This window comes from Podarcis gaigeae (genome assembly GCF_964106915.1).
Source record: "Podarcis gaigeae genome assembly, chromosome: 2".
Classification (NCBI taxonomy): domain Eukaryota; kingdom Metazoa; phylum Chordata; class Lepidosauria; order Squamata; family Lacertidae; genus Podarcis; species Podarcis gaigeae.
In genome coordinates this window covers 109,004,294-109,019,326 of record NC_139679.1, presented here as the reverse complement: position 1 = coordinate 109,019,326, position 15,033 = coordinate 109,004,294, and the positions used below count along the sequence as shown (strand labels likewise).

The 15,033-nt window shown below is 46.1% G+C and overlaps 1 protein-coding gene across 1 annotated transcript; it reads left to right on the top strand.

Moving 5' to 3' along the window:
* Window positions 1-3,263: 3,263 nt before the first annotated feature.
* On the top strand, window positions 3,264-12,996 carry RACK1 (receptor for activated C kinase 1). The gene is made up of 8 exons (XM_083725108.1): window positions 3,264-3,516; window positions 5,447-5,618; window positions 6,488-6,635; window positions 7,532-7,627; window positions 8,301-8,411; window positions 10,275-10,415; window positions 11,377-11,487; window positions 12,852-12,996. Exons 1-8 carry the CDS (start codon window positions 3,408-3,410, stop codon window positions 12,915-12,917), a joined length of 954 nt encoding a protein of 317 aa, XP_083581234.1. The 5' UTR covers window positions 3,264-3,407; the 3' UTR covers window positions 12,918-12,996.
* The last annotated feature ends 2,037 nt before the right edge of the window (window positions 12,997-15,033 follow it).

The window sequence follows — 15,033 nt, the reverse complement described above, 5'->3', positions numbered from 1 at the left end:
TGCACTTTGATGTGCTTTCGAACTACTAGGTTGGCAGGAGCAGGGACCGAGCAACAGGAGACTTAGCAACCGGAAAATATTACTGCTGCTCTTGATATTATATTAAATATGTGATTTCAACATTTTTACATTGCATTTCTGTTGCTTTTCACTATAGGTCGCGATGACGGTGGTTTTAATAGAATTTTTTTTCTAAAAATAGAAAAATAATTTCTAAAAATAGAAAAAATAGAAGGCTATAATAATTAAATCCCCATCATCAATATTTCATGGAAAAATCAGCAAATGCAAGTTAGCAATTGGGGAAAGGGTGGAAAAGAAGGGGAAGATGGGTGTCAACCGGCTGTTGTATCTAGCTTTGAAAGAAGGAGCTATGATTCCATCAATAAAGGATATTAAGTGGGTCAAGAAGGCAGTTTCTGCACACCCTGTACAGAGAAGTGAGGAGCAGATGGGACTAAACTTCCACTGCTAAACTTGATGCTAAACTTCCACTGCCTTGCAGGATATTTTCAGGAGACGAAAAGGCTAATGAGTAAACCCGACACAAATCTAGAGTCCTTAAGATGGTTGGATGGCATCTTGTACCCCTCCTTCCAGCAACTCCTGCAGCCAAGCTGGTGCCAAACGTATTGCTGTGGTTTCCTTTCGACCACATCAGCAAGGGGGGGGCGTCTTGTCACCTGGGCAGCCCAGACCTCCATACACACTGCTCAAGCTTGCGCCCTGGAAAGGTCACTTTGGTGCTGCTTGTGCAGCAGTTTGACTTCACCCCTGGAGGCACACTCCATTGCGTCTCAAGATATATGGATGCCAACAACATCAGCTTTCACAAACCTGGTGCTCCAGCTGGATAGCTCAGTCAGTTTGAGCATAAAACACTTAATCCCAGGGTTGTGGGTTTTGAGCCCCATGTTGGGTGAAAAATTCCTGGGTGAGAAATTCCTACATTGCAGGGGGCTGGACTAGATGATCCTCATGGACCATTCCAACTCTGATTCCAGATGTTTTGGACTACAGCTCTCAATAGTTAAGGGTCCAAAAACATCTGGAGAGTACAAAGTTGGTGATGGGTGTGGTACATCAAGGCATTTATCATGGAAATGAATGTCATCTTCCTAAGACTTCTGTGGAATTATAATTATGATTTTAATGGATCTCCTGGGAATGCTAAACTAGCCTTGTATTTAGCAACGTGCATATGCAACATGGATTTTCACGCAGGAGAATGAAGGAGTTGGCAAGGGACTAGCAGATTGATTTTCCCCTCAAGTCTACAGCCAGCATGGAAATACAGTGGGAAGCATGGCAGTGAGAGCAACAGAGGGATGGATCCTTCCCTCTCTCCACTTATCCATTTGATTTTAAAAAAGAGAATATTTTTATTGATTGCCCTGTTTTCATAGCAGCCACGGAGGGAGGGACTGTCAGGCTATTTAGTCCCATAACCAGTTAGGAAAAACAACTACTGCCGTAACTTTTGTGGTCTTATTTACAAGGCTGCTTTAAATGAGCAGAATATTGTCTTTGGTTGAGACTCGGCTGTTGGTTCCTATTCCTTGCCACAAAAGCAGCAGGCAAGTAGTGTGATCTTAGACATACCCAGGGTGACCTTAAGCATATTACCTTCCTTGTTAGTCCCACTGAGATAATTGGGACCTGCTTCCTAATAAGTATACTTAAGATTGCTGGAACATATGCAATCAAAAATACACGTGTGGCATTCCCCATGAGGTTCCCAACAACACAAGACTCCCACATCTCACTTCTGGATCCCAACCTTGTATTTGATTTCAGAGATAAAAATATGTAACTGGTTTTTTTTGTCATGATTATATGCCAAACTGAGGCACCATCTGAATCAACAGCCATGGTTTCCCATAAAGCATCCTGGGAGTTGCAGTTTGTTAAGAGTGCCAAGGAGTTGGTAGGAGACTCCATCACCGTGCTACAATTCCTAGCGTGGCTTAACAATCCTTCCCTTTCCCCAGGGAACTGTGGGAATTTTAGCACTACGAGAGGAATACAGTGGTACCTCGGGTTACATACGCTTCAGGTTACATACGCTTCAGGTTACAGACTCCGCTAATCCAGAAATAGTGCTTCAGGTTAAGAACTTTGCTTCAGGATGAGAACAGAAATTGTGCTCCAGCGGCGCAGCGGCAGCAGGAGGCCCCATAGGCTAAAGTGGTGCTTCAGGTTAAGAACACTTTCAGGTTAAAAACAGACCTCTGTAACGAATTACCGTAAGTACTTAACCTGAGGTACCACTGTATGGACAATAAGGTTGAATTATGTTGTACACCACCTTGCTATATTTTCTACGGAAGCGCAGCTTATAAATGTCTGAATAAAGATTTATTGCACATTTGTGTGTGGAGTGGGGTGGAATTGCAAACAAGCAGTTCAGAAACAAACCAAGTTAATACTTCATGCATCCGAAAAGGTGGGCTTTAGCTTAAGTTATGACTGCAGCTAATGGCACCGTAAATATTCTGTTGGTCCAGGAGTCTGCTTGATCCATGTAACCCTCCTGGGGAAAAAAAGATCTGCGCGTGCCTAAGAGAGGCCGAGAACTGCTGCCGCAATTTTGTACCGCACGTTTGTGTTTATATGTGTTGGAAGCCACCCAGAGTGGCTGGGGCAACCCAGCCAGATGGGCGGGATATAAATAATAATTGTTAAGAGTGCCAAGGAGTTGGTAGGAGACTCCATCACCGTGCTACAATTCCTAGCGTGGCTTAACAATCCTTCCCTTTCCCCAGGGAACTGTGGGAATTTATATTATATATATATTATATATATTATTATTTATATTCTGGTAACCCGCCTTGGCAGAAAGGCGGCATATCAAGGAAGAACCGCTCCCCGCAAATCAGTTGGCGATGGGCCAGTTCACTGAGCAACGAAGTGCTCGGAATGAGTCTCCCGCTAGCATATCTGCCCATTAGCGAGCACCATGCTCACGCAGCACGCGCGGACGGAGGAGTCTCGTCGCAAGATATCGCGAGATGTGAAACGCCAGGGCGCCGCCATGTTGGCTGCTGGTGGGGAAGAGGCTGCGGCAAAGAGTCTTTTCTAAGAAGCATACCGCCGCGTTTCGTACTTATGGATTCGCAACATTGCGCGTCGCAATTTGCCTCCGCGAGGCTGAGGAAGCGCGGCCCAGCGCAAGGCGCTCCGCCGGGTCGTTCGTACGGTTGACGTGGGGGCCGCCATGTTGCTGTACGTCGGCGCCGGCACCGCGAGAGGGCGCCCGGAGAGGCTATTTCCGCTTCCGGAAGAGACTGCCGCTTCCTTTCTCTCCCTGGGCCTCAGCGAGCTGGCAGGTCCGGGCTAAGGGCCGCCGGTGAATCCGCCTCCATCCTCCGCCTGCCGCGGGAGCTCGAGCCTTCTCAGCCGCCGCCATGACGGAGCAGATGACCCTGCGTGGCACCCTGAAGGGCCACAACGGATGGGTGACCCAGATCGCCACCACCCCTCAGTTCCCGGACATGATCCTCTCCGCCTCACGCGGTAACGGAGGGCCGGGCCGGGAGAGACCAACTCGCGAGGCGGCGCGGGGAGGGAAGCGTGGAACGGGATGGGAGAGACCACCGTGTGATGCGGAGCGGGGGGGGGGAGAGAAGCGCCTAGTTGTTGCATGTGAGGTGAAGGACGCGACCATGCAGCCCCTTCTACGTGTAATTGGGAATGGGGCATAAGGAGAGAGACAATCACGTGCTGGACAGCGTAGGGTTTGGGGAGGCTCCCAGGCCCCAAGGGTTTTTTGGGAGGGGGCGATGAGAATAGGAAATCAAATGAATAGCAAGGGGTCAGCCACAGAATCATATGAGTGGGAAGGGACCACGAGGGTCATCTAGTCCAACCCCCTGCAATGCAAGAATCTTTTGTCCAATGTGGGGCTCGAACCCACAACCCTGAGATTTAAGAGCGTTGTGCTGTAGGTCGTCTCAGCATATTCAGGCAGAAAATGAGGTGTATGTAGCAAGGCCCACCTGCTTCTCTTTCTTCCCAGCCCTGATGATTAAATTTGACATTTGTCTGCTGATCTTGAGGTCTGAAGACATGTCCTGCAATTATGATGGGGCAGGAGAGGATCTGTTCCCGAAAGGGAGCTTTCGGCCTTCAAAGCCAACCAAAAGTGGCCAGGAGCAAGCCTGCAATTCAGGAATAATGAGGCTCTACAGCTGGTCATTCATACTTGTGGGTTAGAGGGGAAGGGCAATGAATTTCCTCCGTTAATTAGCAGCTCTGGCTTAGGAGGGACTGATTTCAGGCTTTAATTTCTGTATTGTTGATTTATACCCCATCTTTAACAACACACTCAAGTTGGTGTGTGTGGCATCCAGTTTAGTGTCACACCTTGTAAGGCGGGTGAGGCTAAGCAGTTTTGTCACTGGCCCTGTGAGCTTTGTTGCTTAGTGGGGATTTGAACCCCGAGGTCTCTCTGGTCCTAGTCTGACATGTTAACCCGGGGGGGGGGGGTGTGCTAAGCCAAAGTGGTGCTCTGTAGATGTTCTTGGACTACAGCTCCCATGATCCCTGATGGTTGGTCCTGTTGGTCCTCATGGACATCCTCTGCTCTAACTGCTATACCAGGCATTACATCCTTATCACATTGTTCGTAGGGTGGTTGCTTTCTGAGCCTAGATTATGCCAGAGATGGAGCAAGCAACCTATTTGGTGATGTGAGCCAATACTAACTTTTATAGCAACTGCTGAAGCCAGAGGAGTCCACAACTGTGGTGAGCAATTGAGGATAGCTTTCTCTGTGATATTAGTGCACAGGTGGATGTTTAAAAGGGGGTAGTACTGGATACCTCGTATTTGGATCTAGATGCTGAGACCTACAGTTAATTCCTGGTAAAGCTGTAAAAGCTGGGTCATAATTGTGTGTATTTGAAGGCAGTCTCTGGTCTGAGAGGACTTTTCTCTCCAAGGGAATTGTGGTTAGGAACTGCATCTTTTTCATGTGGTTTCAAGTGAGGGCATCTTAAGAGTTTGCAGAAAGCCTTGGCTAGTCACTGAGATGGTAAAGCAGAGTCTGGATTGTAACACTTCAGAATGCAAGTGGGGTATAACTTGAATGCTGGTATAACTTAAGTGCTCTGCCAGCCATCCACTTCCCTTCACATGGAAAACTAGATGTTGGGGAGAAGTATTCTAACCTAGCCATGACCCTGCAATGCTAGCTTTCTGTGTGCAGGAAAGTGTTTGGCAAGGTGGCGCATTCAACTAAGCAAGTCCCCACCTCCAGTCTGAAGTGGTATAGTCCAGGCATGACTACTCCCTCACTAGGAACCTGGCCACAGTGGAGTGCAGCAGCCTGATTCAGGGAATGAGTAGTAAAGGAATGAGATGCCTCCCGCCCCCTCAAGTAATATCTATCTCAGTTTTGAGAAAATCTGTGGAAGAACCATTTGCTATCTTTTTCCTCTTACAGACAAGACGATCATCATGTGGAAGCTGACTCGGGATGAAACCAACTACGGGATCCCCCAGAGAGCCCTTCGGGGCCACTCCCACTTCGTCAGCGATGTGGTTATCTCCTCAGATGGGCAGTTTGCCCTCTCTGGCTCATGGGATGGCACCCTGCGCCTCTGGGATCTTACCACGTGAGTGTAGATTGGGGAAACAGGGTCTGTGTTGATTGAAAACGATTGTCCTCAGCAGACTGATTATATGTTTCACTCTGCCCAGTTCTCCCGTGGTTTCCCCCTTTCTTCTAGGTTTTTATTCCTAGTACAGTTTCCTGTTTTTATCACTGGTTGCTTTGGGATCAGGGTTTTGTGTTTGCTTCCTCCTGTCCCGATGATTAGATCTGACACAATATCTACAGACTCCACTGGGGTTTGATGATACGTCCTGCAATTATGATGGGACACTACAAGAGACTGAGAAAGTGGAAGCTTTCTGTTTTATTGGAAAGGGGAGGGGAAGGGGAAATCAGTTGGAAGGGGACACCTGTTTCTGGCAGGTTTTTGAAATTGCACATTTCCCTCTACAGGACATTTCAGGTTGCCCTTGTCATGGTTCCGCAGTGAGGGTGCTGAGAAATTCTCATATCCTTCATGCCCCTTTCATTTCCCAAAGTTTGGGGAGGGTTATGGACTTGGTTCAGTGTAGATCAAAGGGAAAACCTCTTGTTGCTGGTTTGTTAGTTGCTCACCCTATGAGAGCTGCACAAGGTGGTAGGAGAAGCTCTGCTTCCCTCTCTTTAGGACTCATTGGCCACTGAAATTGGAGTGAGGGACGTGGTCCTGTCTCAACTCCCGGAAAAGTTCCATTGAAGCAGGAGATCCTCTTCGAAAATTAACCTTATGGGCCCTAGGAGGAGATCAAGACCAGAAGGGGAGGGTCTTTGCAGGGGAAGGGGGTTACAGGAGGTAGCATGGCAAGGCAGGGAAAAATGAGATTTGGTCTGAGGGGCTTTTTCTTTCCTGTGTTGCACTGGGTTTGTAATGAAATGACATCTCCCTTTCAGAGGCACCACCACCCGGCGTTTTGTGGGTCACACCAAGGATGTGCTGAGTGTGGCTTTCTCTTCTGATAACCGCCAGATCGTCTCAGGTTCCAGGGACAAAACCATCAAGCTCTGGAACACTTTGGGAGTCTGCAAGTACACTGTACAGGTTAGCCTCTCCTCCCTCCCAGATCTGGGCATTGAATACCACTAAAGTTCACACCCCTTTGTTTTAGATTTTTTAAATATACATCACCCAATCAACTGTGTCCTCTGTGTGGGTTACAAATATAAAATAAATAAAATACAATAAACAGTATTTTAAAAGCAACACCATGATATCATTTAAACGAAGCACCAAATGTACAAAAGCCTTGATGTGCCTTTAGTTGCTGTTCCTCCAGACAGTTGCTGCAGGTGCTCAGAAAAGGGAAAACTTGCACTTCTCAATTCATGCTTGTGGAGAAAGGATGGGTTGGATCCTGCTTGGGTCTGAGGGCATACCCTGCGTTTTATATAGAGGCAACATTTTGATCCTACCCTTCCAGTCTCTCCTCATCCTTCTAGAGGACTGGAGCTGCAACACGAAAAGCCTGATTTCTAGTGCAAACTAAGCATGCTAGTGGGGCAGGCAGTCCTCTTAGCAGTGCCCCTTCTGCAGAGCACAGTTGCCAGCCCAGGATATATATTGGGTGAGGAGATCTCTTGTGTACCCTGATCCCAAGTTGTTAAGGGCTTTAATTGCTCACATGTTAACCTCTGCCAATGCTCATGACACTTTATAGCAGTTCATAAAGAGAGAGAAAAAAGAAGTCTGTGCCCCAAGGAGCTTACAAGCTATAAATTTTGACAGGATGTGGAGACAACAGAAGGCAGGGAAGGATGGAGGGAATGGGGAATACATGTGCAAATGCAGTTAGATGTGCTCAAGTTTCCTTATTGATAAGGAGATAGAACTAGGAGGTGACACATGAGCTTCAATTTTTCAGAATGGTTGTTTCTCTGTAACATCCTGTTACCAGCTTGTACTGAGAGCTGTCATGCCTTCTTTTTTTCTCCACTCAGGACGAGAGCCACTCAGAGTGGGTGTCCTGTGTGCGCTTCTCCCCCAACAGCAGCAACCCCATCATTGTCTCCTGTGGCTGGGACAAGCTCGTGAAGGTGAGTCAAGGATCAGCCTTAATCCTCAAATCTCTGTCTAGGGCCTCCCCCTGGAAGTGTCTAAATGATGCACAAGCATTCTATTTCCTGTCCTCTCTTTTGATAATCTGGAACCAGCCCTTCAGATCTTCTGGTAAGGAGGGGCAGGACTTTGGAGTGCGCTGGAATCTCACCACCTCTCTAGTCATCTAGCGAAGCAAAGGTCCTGAAGCCAAGCCATTGAGTTGTGGAGGTGCGGGAGGGGGGATTGGAGGGAGAATTGGGGCCACGGGGTCCATCAGATTTGCAGCAGCTTGTAAACAGTAGGGTGTTCTCTTGTCCTCTTAGCATAGGTGACTCAATGAGTAATACAGTCTCTTTGTTGATGCCCCGATTGGAGCAAGAGTAGAATTCTGTTAAGTCAGTCTTGCAAAGAGAGGAGATATATTGGAGGACTGCTCTTTTCACTAAATAGGCCTGCATCAAACAGCCACATTTTATTATGTATCGGACGTTCAGTTATACTTCTATTAGACAGGCACCGGTTTTGTTAGGCAGGCTGTAAATTACGCAAGGGGGTGAGATGCTTTTCAACAATCACTGGATCAGGAATTTGATCACACGGCAAGAGCTCACCTTGAGATTAACAGCACCAGCGAATCAGTTTTGAGTCTGTACTCTCCCCATCTTGCAGGTGTGGAACTTGGCTAACTGCAAGCTGAAGACCAACCACATTGGGCACACTGGCTATTTGAACACAGTGACAGTCTCGCCTGACGGCTCTCTGTGTGCTTCAGGTGGCAAGGTAAGTCTCTGTGGCAAGCCCTCCCCTCAGGAGGTTGAACCTGTTCAAATGTATAGCCATGTGCCTAAAGCTTACTTGTTCAGACAAACTTTGCCCAGTAAGTCATGTTACCTCCACACACAACCACCTAATAGGATTGTGTATGAATTCATGAAGTATGGTTTTGCATTGATTTATTTTCTTCATTGCATTTTATCAATTCTGTGTTATACATTGCTTTAGATACTTTTAATAAAAAACAGTGTTAATAAATAATAAACCAGGGGGGTTGGAGGGGAACTACTTTTCTTCTTTCTCTACACTTCTGCTTATCTGGTAAATCGGGAGGTCTGCCACTATAAATTGGCCAGGTGTGTTGTTTATTAGGGAGAGAGAGAGAGACAGAAGGAAACATGGGCAGTTGCTGTGAACCGGATTTTGCTTAGCTCAAGGTACTTAGGGGGAGTTAGCTCATGGGTGTCGTGTTTTCGCTAGAAGCATCTAACCTAGACTTGTAAAAATAAGTTACTAGTCTGCTAGGGGCATATCCATGCTTGTCATGGAGGGAGGGAGAAGCCCTCTTCCATTTCCAGTAAGGAAATCCAGGATTATAGCTCCGAAATGAAATGCATTCTTCCTTTTCACCAGCCTTCTAGGTGCTGACAGAGGGGAGTTAGAGCTGAGGGTCGGTCAGTCTTACCTGCACAGCTACTACAACAGGAACACAGGGAGCTGCCTTAGACAGAGTCAGACCGTTGGTCTGTCTCGCTCAGTGTCATGCGTGCTGAGTGGCAGCAGCTCTTCACGCAATGGTTCTTTTTCGGCCCTAGCTGGAAGATACTGGGGACTGAGCCTAGGAGCTTCTGCATGAGAGCAGGTGCTGTACCACTGGGCTATGCCGTTTCCCTGAATCGATGGAGAACCTCAGGCTTGGGGGCCAAATATGGTCCTCGGGATCTTCCTCAGGCCGCACTTGCCACTGCCATTTATCTGCTAAGCGTGGTCCTCTTTGTGATGTAGAAATGGGTGTCTCTGCGTAGCAGGTGGCAGTTACAGAAACAAGGCACAGCTTCCCCAGCTCTTCTAAGTATTGATCAGGGGGGCTTTTTTCCAGCCCAAGGAACGCTGTCCCTTCTGCTGATAACATAGGGAGTGTGGCATCAAAACTGTTAAAAAAAGTTCTGGAGTTTGTATTGTGGACATATCCTCAGAATAGACTGCAGAAATAACTTTCTCATTAACAGCAATCTAGGAGCAGAGGAAGCTTCGCGGGCTAATTTAGAATTGTAGAATTGGAAGGGATCTCAACCCCTCTGCATTGCCAGAGGCTTCAACCATCCTCTGCTTTAAAACCTTCAAGGAAGGAGGAGATCTGATTTTTGGGGAGGTTTTCCGGGATGCTTGATCTACATGAAATCATACTTTTAAATGGAGTATGTGAGCAAGATGCCCTATAAGCTGCTGCCCCCTTTTCTTCTGCTTTGCTCGGTGCTCTTGCCTGCTTAGTGACATTTAGCACTTTGCCATCCTGTCGAGATCTAGTCAGAGAATCCTGACTGCTGTGATGAAACTTATACATGCCATCTGAATTACTACCATGCTGATACTCAGAGGCTGTTTCTGAGCTGTCAAACATTGGGTGGGAGATATGTTGCTTTGGAGAAAGGTTCCTTTCCCCCCACCCTTGACAATTTCTGTTTGAGGGACAGAAGGTGCATGAATTAATAAGTTAAATGCCACAGCTTTTTAAGGGCCTTGAGTAGATGCTGGGAGGAATGGGGAGACTCGGACGCATTAAGATTTGCAGCCTGCTGCCCTTTTCCTTTGCAAAATCATTCTGGACTTGGGGGCTTTAAATCTAATGTCTGCTTTCTTCCACCGCAGGACGGCCAGGCTATGCTGTGGGACTTGAATGAAGGCAAGCACCTGTACACCCTGGATGGTGGAGACATCATCAACGCCTTATGCTTCAGCCCCAACCGCTACTGGCTGTGTGCAGCCACTGGACCCAGCATCAAGATCTGGGTAAGCTAAGAGCTTGATGTTGGCTGTTGAAGGTTTGGGAAGAACAGAGGAGATTAACTCTTCTCCCAGCCCGAGTCTTGTTTTCCCTGTCAGAATTAAGTTGGTGTTCCCTTGACATTTCTTCCTTGGCAGTCCTGGGAGAGTCATGTTAGGCTGCAGCTGAAGTTCCTTGAATTTATAGTTTGAGCTTCTGAGATTTTAGCAGGCCAGAGCAGGATGTTCAGGGGTCAGGCTGGCATAGCTCCTTATATGGTAAAAACAAACTTAAGTTATGCAAAGCATTGTACACAAATTAATTTGTATGGGCTGCGGAATGTGCCTTTCTTTGGCAGATAATTACTGTTTCAAGGCTAAATGTGGTTTTCTCATTCTGCCGTCTAAAGAGCAAGGGGCCTTTCTCTTAATGTCAGGGTGCAGAAGATTCAGTTGCCTGGATGTCTCCTGCTTTCTGCAACTGCAACACACAGCCTTCTCATTTTTGAACAGAAGATGCAAATCTAATTGTGGCTGAATGTGTCTGCATACTTTTATTCCAAGTTAAAATCTGAACTGCCACGGTGGTAGAGGATACAGACATTCTTACTTATGAAGAACTAGCCTTTCTGGTAAGAGATCTGGTACTTGGCAAGCAGGCAGATATTAGCAGTGATGATATTCGGGGTTGGTCTAGATGACTGTTAGGACCCACCCAAATCTACAATTCTGTGAAGCAGAGAAGGAGCAACAGCTACCAGTGGCGATGGAAGGGTGATTTCAGGCTTGAGAGTGAAGGGACTGACGTGCTGTGATGAAACACACTATGCCGTCTGATTTTGCTTCCGTGCGGAAAACCAGAGGCTGTTTCTGAGCCTGTTGCCCAAAGTTCATACAGCATGCAAATAGGTGGAAATTGAACAAAACGTTTGGTCTCGAAGTCGGCAACTCCCATTTGACCATCTAACCCCTGCTTTCTTAACATCAGGACCTGGAAGGCAAGATCATTGTGGATGAGCTCAAGCAGGAAGTGATCAGCACCAGCAGCAAGGCGGAGCCACCCCAGTGCACCTCATTGGCCTGGTCTGCTGACGGACAGGTAAGAACCGGGCTGTGCAATCAATCAATCTTCATTGCGGTCAAAGACCAAACAGCAAAGCTAACCAAAACAACTGCCACAACCACATAAAGAAGCGGATGTAATTAAAAATCCCCTATAAACTTATTTACATTAAAAATATCACTCCTTCAGCTAAAATCTGTATTCAGGAGATTAAAACCAGCAGTCCTTGTTGCTATAAAACAGCATTTCGCAGCAGGCTGTGCAAGATGCCCAGAGGGCCGTGCAGGAAGTTAAAAAGAGCTGCTGCCTCCTCCAGCCAGGGAAGAACTGGGAAAGCGGGATTTGTCAAAGTCTGCATTTTTGAGCTTCCACCTTTGCCATACAAGGCTTGTGGCATGTTTGGGTTTTCTAGAGGAACCAGAACTTTTCACCTCAACTGCAGCTGTGACAGTGTCTCCTGATCAGCACTTGAAGGGCAACCAAGGGAAGAGGTTTTAGCAGTGCTGCGGCTAATTCTGGTTTCCTGGGCTCCTAAAAAATTGACACCGACACTCGTCTTGAGTTTTTTTTCCAGTCAAATTTGTTATGTATAAAATACATAGATACACTGCCCAAGAAGACTGCCCATTATTTGAACTGACAGATAAACGGTGTATTGTCTTAAGATGTGAAGATGAGGGCAATGGCCCTGCAGCCATGCTTCTGGTGGCTGTCTTCCCTTATTCTGCGCCAGTGACATTAGGCACTGCCTGATTAAAGTATGCAAGTTGTGGAGTTTGAGGGAATGACAGCTGACCTAGCAAGGCGGGAATATTCAGGAGCGAGTTTCCCCCCGGCAAATTTTTCATTTCTCATTTACAACTTCACTTACAGAGCGGAGAGTGATCAAATTTTACCCCTTCTGGTCTTCCTGTGGGCTGGATACTTCTCATCCCCCAATACAATAAAAAGTGGGCACCTTGGGTTTGTCACAACCTGCTGTTCATTCATTCAAGGCATTTTTACCCTGCTATTCAGCCGTAAGCAAATGTCAGAGCAGCTTGCAGATCACTAAGGAAGACTCTGTAAGCCTGGGGTCAGGAGGTACCTAAAAAGATAGGACACTAAAGGAGAATGCGATTGGTAAAATGATCTTGGTTACATGTGCATCTAATGAACAGCTGTCTAGAGAAGCTCAAGCAGAGGAGGTTCCAGAAATTGCTGTGCCATTGTGGGGTAGCCCTGCCTCTTCTCCCCCCCCCCCCCCTTCTGCTGCATCCTGAGGAACCTGGCTTCTCAGCAAAGTCTCCCATTGACTTTCTATCCAACAGTTGGTTCATGCAAAGTGATTGTTGCTGCCTTGTCAAAAAGCTGTCGCCCAGTCACTTCCTAACACTGCTTCTCCCTCTCTATTCCATCAGACTCTGTTCGCCGGCTACACGGATAACCTTGTGCGCGTCTGGCAGGTCACCATCGGGACCAGATGAGAGAGTGCAGTTGACCACAAGGCACAGACATATAATTATGTACAAAACAGAAACAATAAACTTTTTGTGCTGAACGTTATCACTGTGTCCTGCTTCTCCCCCCCACCCCAAAGATATACCTGGAAAATGAGAGTGTCTATTCACTTACCTGTTTTTTACAGACATCTCTCCCAACCCACTGCTGAATTAACACTCAGCTGATGGAAGCTGCCATCGCTTCAACCAGGAATAAAACGCCTTGTCCCCTTAGATCAGGAATGACAAACCTGTGCGCCAGGGGCAACCCAGAAACTGCAAGGAGTAGACCAAAGATCCCTGCAAACCTCAGTCAGATCTCAGTGCTGAGATGGGGTGATAAAATCCTCTACAGAACTCTTTAGAGATGAAGAGTAAAAAGCAGCATATTCCCCACCAGGGTGGATTTAAATCAAATTGATTTAAATCACAATTTAAATTATCAGTAAGACTTGATTTAAATCATTTTTTTACAGAAAGACTTCATTTTTGGAATAATAAATTTTCAGAGTATTTAGAGTTACATCAAACATTACTGATTTGGTTAAACTATTGGAAATACAGATAATTATGAAATTACTGTGCGGCTTAATAAGTTGACTGTTTATATTTGCAGAACTTTATTGGAAGTAGAAAAATAATCATTTCCTTAACAATTTATTTAACTAAAGCAATAACATTATAGCATATGTATCCATGTTTGTTAACTGATGTGGTAAAACGGTTTAAAAAACAAACAAAAACCCAGACTGAGTTTTAGCACATACGAAAAACTAAAACAAATCCGATGGCCTTCGGACTATAATGTAACTTGAATAGAAAACTATCTTTAGAAAGATTTTTCCTCCAAAAGCATTTTATTTTAAAAATCCGATTTAAAATATATATAAATCATTGGTTTTTATCCACCCTGTTCCCCACCCCACAGCCCAACCACTGGGGAGGACTTGGTAAGCCCTGTCTTCCTGCTCAAGTGTGTTATGCCTGCAAGTGCAGGTCTGCTTGGTGTGTATGTATAGGGAGGCTGCATGTGTTTTTGTGCATGTATACATACATCAGCCACATGTTCATTTGGCCCTTGGACTGAAAAAGGTTACCTACCTTTGCCTTTAGGGTAACAGCTGTCTCGGACGTCAACGTGCCTGTCTCGGACAAGAGATTCCAAGCTTATTCCTTGAAAGCCCGTGCAACTCAAGACAACTTGCATGGTTTGTTTTAAAATACCTTGTTACAAAAGCCCTGTTCAAACCCAGCTGCTTCTGGACTGCATTAAACATTTTGCAGCCAATCACAGAAGCATCAGCACTAGAACAGGGAAGCTGGATTGTATGGGTCTTAAAGAACATGAATACGGTTTTCCTTGGATATAAAAATCTTAAAAGGAAGGGTATGATATACTGGGTCCAGGATTCAAAAACCAGTGACAAATGCATCATAAGATCACCGGATGCAAATACCACGACAGAAGCAATTTACGGAAAGGTGCAGAATAGCTAACCCCCAACCCACCCTGGCGCCTATGATTTGAAGTACCAGTGGTGGTTTTGAGACTTAAGAAAAAGGTCACAGGCAAGTGAAAGAGAAAATGATGGATGATTTCAATTACCTTCGCAGAGACTGCATATAGACATTGTGAAAGTAGAGTTGCTTAGAAAAAGTTGGTCTCCAAGGGAGACTCCATTGAGTCAAATTTGAGGTTATTTTGAAACAAAGAGCTCAGGTTTCTGCAATGGATTGGGAAACTGGAACCCCAAGAGGATGCTGGTATGTGCAGCTTATGCAGGATAAGAGAGCTTCCTTTGCAAAAAGGAAGTGTATTATTGCCCAGTATGTTTAAAAACAAAAAAACCCAAAGCAACCTCCTTTAAATATATCAGAAGCAAGAAATCAGAATAAAGGAAAACTGTTATAGGAGGTTGGGAAGACTGCAGGAAGCTCAGTGATTTATTTCCCCTGCTGCTAAAAAACCCCCAGTGTGTTTCCAAAGAGCATGGGTTGGCAAACTAAGGCCTGGGGGCTGGATCCGGCCCAATAGCCTTCTAAATCTGGCCCACAGATGGTCTGGGAATCAGAGTGTTTTTACATGAGTAGAATGTGTCCT